Consider the following 8,380-nt stretch of genomic DNA (forward strand, 5'->3'; position numbering starts at 1 on the left):
TGTGAGCTTTCTGTATAGCCAAGCCCAAGAGCAGGTATTTCCTTTTAGTGGAAGTTCTGCAAGTCCTCTGAAGTGGGAGAAGGCTATTGAAATCCAGAGGTGCTTTGTTTCTAGTGCTCATCTATCACATGTTGCAGATCTCTGAGGAGAAAAGATGAGTTTAAATATAAATAGAAGTATAAATATGAGTTTACATATGCATTCTATACACACTTTATCTATATAAAAGTAAAGCATATTTGAAAACAATTCAGTCAATGAAAACATTGATAGACAATATTAAGTACTGCATCAACTATTCACTTGTGGTCACAGAAATTATTTTATTGGTATTACTTACTTTATATATTGTCAAGTAAGGATGGTAGCTAGTTGTGGTATCATATAAAGGAAGAAAATCTTTTTCATTAAATTGTTATTTACCTTATTTTTCATAGGACTCAAGGCCAGATGCTGAAAGTCAATACTTTCAGCAAGTCCTTAATATATAGAAAGAATGGTGATTTTATTTATTAATGTAATTAATTTATGTACTTTATTAATTAATACAAAGTTTAAGGAAAACACATTACAAAATGTCAGCACTCTGTCTAGTCTTCAGTCTGTCTAGTTACTTGAAATTAGTTCTTTAGACCCCTTGTCTTGCAGACATTTTAAGTCACTTATGCTTTAATCAGCTAGTTTGCAAATGCAGTCTGACTGTACTTAAGGCAGAGGCATTATGTGCCTTGGTGGCCACTGCTGTTAGTCCAACACAGTCAGAATACTGAAACCGTAAAATATCCTGTAATAATGCTGATGTAATTTGAACTTTGATGATTGTTGTGATACTGCTTTGTTTTTACCCGTTTATGCACATACAGATATTCCTGCATGGTAATAACCTCAACAGTCTACATCAGCTAATACATCCTGAGATCCTGCCTTCAGAGTTTGGAGGAATGTTGCCCCCCTATGACATGGGGACATGGGCAAGAACACTGCTAGACCATGAATATGATGATGACAGTGAATGCAATGTAGACTCCTTCAATGCTCCCACAAAAGATATAGAAAAGGATCTCTCTCCTAAGTCCATGAAAAGGTGGGTTAAAGGTACCATCATCTTCTAGTATCACCATGAGGTTAACATTTGCCTTCCTCCTGTTTTATGAAGCTGTAGGTAGTTTCCTCAGCTTATTGTGTATAAGGACTTTTTTTTTTTTTTTTTTTTTTTTTTTTTCCCCTAAGTAGATTGCTGTTGAGTATAGCCCATAATAGGTAGTGTATACAGTACTGTTTGGAATAAGCTGATATCCCACCCCAGCTTACATCAAGTATTAGAGAGCCAATGAGACTCAGTGCAGAGGATGAGATGGGACCAGTTGTCCACCTGGAGAGGGATGATAACTCCTGCCTTTCTCCATCTCATTTTCCAGTGCCTGATGTATGCCAGCCTGTACATACAGGCTGTATGTACAGCCAGTGTAAATGCCAGCCATTTGCACTGCCTGACCTGTCACAGTGACTGCACACAACAACAACAAAAAAAAAAGTAATGAGGAGAACCAGGACAAAATTAGTGCCAATTGTTGCTCTCAGTTCTGGCGAACTTCCTGAATTAAGATGTTTTTCTCCTTGAGGAGACGCAGTATAATTACTTGCTGTATTTTACCATTCGAAATCAAAATATGGTGAGAGGTTAGTTACATCTACTGTAACTATGGAAGCAGAGAGGTTATTCACGTGGGAGAGGTGAATCTGGTCCAGCCTTCTGGCCAGCAGAAGAGAAAGGCTAGTAGAAGAGAAAGGAAAAATTTACAACAGGGTAAAAAAGGCTGAGTAAGGCAGCAAAAGTCAGTGTGCAGCTCATAGTGGGTAAGGGGTAAGCTTAGCAATGAATCAGAGAACATACAGGGCAGAAAACTTTATATATAAAGTCTTTCAAAGTAAGTCAAAATATGTTAACTTAAGAATTCAGTTTAAGGAGATGGTATTTGATGTAAAAAGGAGAGAGACTCTTGGAGCAGATCAGACAGGAGAAAATATTTTGAGAATCATCAGCTAGGAAAATAAATTTGATAAGTGAATATCTCAGATTTGGAAGGACAGTGCAGTTTGAAGGAGAGATAATTTTTTTAGGAAATAAGAGGCAACAGGATATTGCTGTAGAAATAAAATAATTAAAAAACAGACAAACAAACAAACAACAACCAACCAACCAAACAAAAAAAACTCCACAGAACAGTGAAATTTAAAGATTTTGTATCAAAAAATCTGTAAAACCTTGAAAATGAGAAATAGCAAGAGATTGGCTGTGAATGAACTAGGATAGGACAAGGAGAAGTTAAAGAAGATTTTGAATCCATGAGAAAAAATGAAATACAAGCATTGAAGAAAATGGGAAAGTGAATAGCCTGGGAAGAGGTGGAGGGGAAGTGAGCAATACATTTATATATGATTTGCACAATATACAAGAATTATAAACAGTAGAGAAGCTACTGAAAGAAGAAAGAAAAAATGGAATATAGGAGCTAACATGCTGAAGTCTTACTGATGCAAAAGGAATTAATGAAAGGAAATTACCTCATTCAAGGATGCAGCAAATCCCCAGACTATTCTGGAAAAGTGTAGTAGAAAAGCAGTGGATTGACAAATTCTTCATACTTTCTTAAGAGGAGAAAGCACACATATTATTCCCATTTAACTTGTGGTTAAAAAGTCTTTCATGCAGAATTACACTTCAGTGTAAACTTCTAATCTGCAGTTTACTACCAGATATTCTTTCAGTCTGGGTTAGCTGACACAGTAGGAGGCCTATTGCAGAAAATAAGCATGTTGAAAATTGTATCTGCATTATATTCAGATGAAATTTTCTCACCTTCTTCATATTCATTTTCAGTTAGCATATCTGCAGTGCTTGCTGAAATCTTCCTTCCCAGTTGCTGGATATAAAAGATACCAAGCAGATTTACTGTGCTAGTACCAAATAGAAGGGAGTGGTAGTAAGATTCTGAACAGAAAGTCCCAATACTTTCTTATATTAAGTGCACAGACTGTGATAAAGTAGAAATAGAAAAGTTAAGGTATAAATAGATAAATCAATTCCATTTAAATTTAACTTGAATTTGGCATCTGAAGGATTATGTTTCTCTTGGCTTAAAACCACACTAAATGTGATACATTACTGCAGAAGAACAACATCTAAAAACCATGAATTAAATCAATGAAAAGTGCTTGACTTCACAGACCAAATTTCACAAGGGTGTAGGAGGTCTCCAACGATTATCTTGTTTAATTTGGCTTGGCATTTTAGAATTATAATTTATTGCTCTGGAACAATATCCTTCTTAAACCCAGATCCTGCTAAGAGTTCATTTCTTTGTTACTCATTTCTGCCCCCATGTGAACCACTGAAGTTCTTTCAGAACTCCTTGACCTTTGGGTGAATTGGATGACCTCTGCTTGAAGGAAAGGCTGAGCATGAGGAGTGTGGTTGAGATAAAAAAGAAACCAGAAACACAGACCTCCTAGAAGAACATGTTCATGTTGTGGCACTATTGCATCTGTCTCAGCAATCATGTATATAGTCTGTGGCTTTGTCCACACAAGGCTATCACAGCTGAGGCACCAGCTGCAGCTGCAGGGATATGCATCCTGCTCTCAGCTAACTACACAGGGTCGATGTCTGTTTTGACCAACTTTGCAATGTATCCATGTGTGGCTTTGGTTACTCACCTTTGCAATGGGACTTTGCATTACAGCTCTGTCCTACTATGATTTGTGAGAATTTATTCAGCAATGTGTTAAAGTTATTTGGGAGATGTAAATAGAAGGTACAAATATTTTGAGTGCCTTCACACATAAATTGCTGTTGAATGGAATGACAGTAAATGTTGATTTAAAATGAATTTAAAATGAAAGCTATTTCTTCTTCTACAAGGTATTTGAGCTCCTGAGCTTGCAAGCCATATGATCAGGCTTTGTGCAGTTTCTTTTTCACATCTGTCTTGGGACTGAGAAGCTTGGGTACCCAGGGAATTTATGGTCAAAATTCCCTCCCTGGAAATTTGAGGCCAGGTGTATAGTTTTTGTCTCCTTTTCAGTTCCCCAGATAACTGGAAACAATGGTTACTCAGACGTTGTCAGCATAGGAGAAAGCTCTGTCTCCTGTTAGTACTCCTATTACATACAAATAAGAATTCTTTGAAATTAGCATGCTCTACGGCATTACTTATTTTGAACTGGATTTTCCATGAGTACAGCTTCCTACCAGCAATGTCAACCAACTTTGCACAGTGCCTTGTGGAGACAAAATTAAAAAAAAAAAAAAAAGTGTTCTTAATTCAGTGGTTTAGCTTTCTGCCTGATTAACTAACATTCTAGATGGGTGTTATTGTACAGTCCTAAAAATAAATAAATCATGTATATCACAAAAAAAAAAAAAAAAGATATTTAAAGCTATTTTTCTTGACTTTAGCATCAGGAAGATAATGTGATAACTGTTATTTGAAAATAACAATTGTATTGTTATTATATGTAAATTTTTGGTGTAAGGTTTGATTCAGATTTTTTTGTGTGTTTTAAAGGTTTTCTTTATAATTTTTGAGAAAAAGACAAATAATCTCCTGTTATCAGCCTCATTCATTGGTTTCAGTGGATGGTGCCAGTTTATGAGAATGGGTTACTGACTGCATTTATTCATGTTAGGAGAGATCAGAATTTGTAAAGATTTTTCTCTGTGCTGTAGTCTGGCAAATGGGCAAATCTGTAGTAGTGTTGCAGTCCCAGTGTTCTTCTGATCAAAAATTCATGCCTACATTGTAGTGATGTACACATACTCTAGCCATGTCAAGTCCTTTTTATAGAAAAGAAGAGATATACACATTTCTAGTGTGAGACTCATTTTACTTTAAAAGAAACATCTAACAAAGGTCTCTTTTACTGTACCCTAGAAGTGCCTATTTTTTGACAAGCTGTGACATATGTGATGTGAAACCCATTCTTACCACTTCAGACTTTGTTTCTAATGGAGCATTTTGATTTTGCTGGAGGCTGAGATTTCCTCTTTCTCTCTCACACATGGCTGTTGAAGAATATCAGTACCAGTGTTACGCTTCTGTGCTGAATCAGAGAATTTGGAGAAAGTTTACAATCACCATTGAACTAGCCCTTTTGCCATCCTTCTCTGCTGTGTTTAGCTGAGCTGACAAGTGAGTTTGACAGATGTGTCCACTGCTCCAGAAATCCTGCTGGCCATGGCAGAGTTCCCCAGGGTTGTCTTAGGAATACACACTGTTGCATTTAAGGGCCTTTTGGAAAAGGAGCAAATATGCTTCCAGCTAACTAATTCTGTGCCACTAATTGCAGCATGCCATTTTCCATCTGGGTGGCTGAATTACACCTTCTTTACAAGCCCACTGCCATATAGCCTTCTGGTAGAGAGGGTTAGTGCTTACATCAGTACAAAAGACTGCTTAGTTTGCCCTCTATCGTGTGCTAAGAATGTGTTCTTCTTCAGTGCTTCACAGGAGAAAAGAGGAGCTGTTTTTTCTGCCTTTTACTCCTATTTCCACAAAACAGCACAGAGCCCTTTAAAGTCATGCAATCACTTCTTGAACGTATTTTCTGACCATTTGTGATGATCAGGTGCCCAGAGTACCTGTATCATCATTTTTTAAGCTCTGGCAGAAATGAAACTAAACAAACGAGAGCTGAGATTTACCCTAATTTGTCTTCATCTGGAAATGTTAAGTAAGCATGTTACCCTCCTGCAGGTCTCAGTCGGTGGTGGATCCTGGGGTGCTAAAACGCATGGATAAGAATGAGGAAGAAAACATGCAACCTTTGCTTTCCCTTGACTAACAGTTCCTGAGCATCGGGCATGAACTGAGGTGGAAGGCATTGCCTCTCAGCAACAAGCAAACCATCAGGAAGGAGTGTACCAGCTGGAATCCTATTTACTCACATTAATGTAGCATAATGGAAACGGGCAGAAGGCTTTACTATTCTGCCTGAATTCTGGATGCCCTGGGGTGAAAAGGAAGAGGAGAAAGAAGGAAAATAAAATAAAAGGAAATAGAATAAAATAATAATAATAAAAAAGGAATCAATAATTTATTCTGTAAGTGCCAACTTGTTTGTAAATATGATATAATCCTCCACTTTGACTTTGTAAGTTATGGTAAGGAAATGTGATGGAAATAAATGACTATTAATTATATCATTGAAGTACACCATACAAAAGAGAAGAAAATGTGTGCACACACATGCGTGTATACACATAGAGAAACACATACTGGACAAGGAAAAATATCAAAGCCAATTAAATGTTGTCCTTCTTGTAGGAAGCCATACTGCAGCTAACATATTGACTGCTGCTTTGTTCTCTCTCTGCAATGTTCATGTAGTGTGCAAAGATAAAGAGGAAATATAAGAACTTGGAGATGCTGTAACCAGTTGAGTATTTCCTCAATGTAGGAATTTATTTCCAACTAACATTGTGGTTTAGGATTGTGATATAACATAAATCATGTAGCATTGTGAAAAAGATAACAGATGAGCTGGAACCAACTCTTTGACAGCTTTGTTGTTCGGCTATATGAGTCTGTGAGGTTTTTTTCCTTAACTATTTTGTTTACAGTTTGCAAGTAACTTGGCTTGTTACCCTAATCTGGGTGTTTTAATATGGGCCATAACAGAGTTCTCTTGCATTTTGGATGCATGTCAAGAATTTTTCCAGAATTCAGTTCTCCCTTGGAATGAGAAAGTAGTGTAAGAACCATTATCTGAAAGTAAAGCTTGACAGCAGAGCTTAAAAGTTAAGCACTGAATCCTGTGCACTGGGAGACTTGGATACATATATATATATTTTTACCAATCTCTGACAAACTTATAAGGTTACATTGTTAGACAAGTATATTTCACTGAAGGTTTATACAGGAAATCATACCTATTCAATGTACTTAGATATATTATAGATTGTATATTGAGATGATGTCATGAATAATATAATACAACTTTCCATAGAGCAATGGCATTCCACTCCAAACAATATGACTAAGTTGTAGTCAAACATCTCAGCCTACGTTTCTGGGGCACTTTTGTTTTGGTTATAGTGTAAATGTATATATTGAACATGTGCCATAATAGAAAAATACATTTTACCTCAAAAAGGCAACAGTTTTTTCTAGGGATTAAGTCAGCTGAAATGCAGGGGCTGTGTCATCTTTTTTGTGTGCTGATGTGTGTGCAATCTATTGTATACTGAGACAAGAATACATCCTTTAAAATAGCCATGCATTTCTTATTAGGACTTAGCTTTGCAATCAGAATGAGAAGGCACAGGATACTCACCATAACATCTGAATAATTAGAGATATAGAAACAGCATGATCTGGACAATGCAGGGATTACTTGAGAATATGCTCAACAGCTGACCACAATGGAGGAAATAGCTCATAGCTACCCTGCCTCTGAAACTCTGTGGTTTAAACAGTTTCTTCTATTACTTCAGTGATCATTGAAGTTTTAAAGTTACTGGTTGTAGGTCACCTTTTCCTTCCCAGGGTATAAGAATACAGATGTAAGAATAAGTAGGCTGTAAAGAGTTAAGAGAGTGCAGAGTGAAATCTTGGAAATGTGTCATCTCAGAATTTAGCTGTAACTCCTGTGGTGGCAACTTTGGTGTTCCTCAGTGCTAAGACAAGCCAGTCTCTTCTGGCATTAACCTTGATTAGCTCAGGCAGCATGCAGATAAACATCTTGTTCTTGAAACATTGCTAAGTAGAGTATGCCCCAACATGCAATCATATTCCAGAATCTTGTCATCACCTTTCCACTCTCTTGTTTCTGTTTTCATGAAGCATATTATGAAATGCAAAGGGAAAAGATATGTAGCCTGAACTGGAGAAGTGTTTGTCAGAGACAATTCCAGAAGGTGCACATGGGGACTGTAGGTGCCTACATTTTTGCAGTTCATCCTACAAGTTTTCAGTAGTAAAAACTTTTGTATTAGTACTTCTGTGCTTTGAGGGGCTTGAAAGACCAATGATTTCTTATCAGCAATTTTATTCAGTTCTGTTTTTCATGAATCTTGTAACATCATGTTGTATAGGTAAGATATAATACTAGGGTTTATGTAAGTGCCATAGTTGAACGTATGTTATACATACCCATGCTGATGGCTAGTAGAACTGTGTATTGCCATAGATCTGGTTCTTAAATCCTTGTCAGATCAATAGAAATTTTCTCCTTTAAGGGCTTCAGGTTTTAGTGTTCCACATTTATGCAAACTTTGTCAATGGTGATCAAAATCTTCATGGATGCTTTTGTATACATGAGCCAAACCTTGGTGTAAACCAGCACAATGCTGACTGCAGAGTACACTGGCTGTCTGGTC

The 8,380-nt window shown here is 36.9% G+C and overlaps 1 protein-coding gene across 1 annotated transcript in view; it reads left to right on the plus strand.

Annotated features, from left to right (window-relative positions):
* CLVS2 (clavesin 2) overlaps positions 1–5,844 on the plus strand; it is a gene marked incomplete at both ends in the record, with an annotated part of 49,498 nt that extends 43,654 nt beyond the window's left edge. The window contains 2 exons of the mRNA XM_082757777.1: positions 864–1,084; positions 5,757–5,844. Of these exons, the coding sequence (XP_082613903.1) occupies positions 864–1,084; positions 5,757–5,844 (309 nt within the window). The remainder of the gene's footprint in view (positions 1–863; positions 1,085–5,756) is intronic.
* Positions 5,845–8,380: the final 2,536 nt, after the last annotated feature.

This window comes from Aythya marila (assembly GCF_965140915.1).
Source record: "Aythya marila genome assembly, chromosome: 3".
Taxonomy (NCBI): domain Eukaryota; kingdom Metazoa; phylum Chordata; class Aves; order Anseriformes; family Anatidae; genus Aythya; species Aythya marila.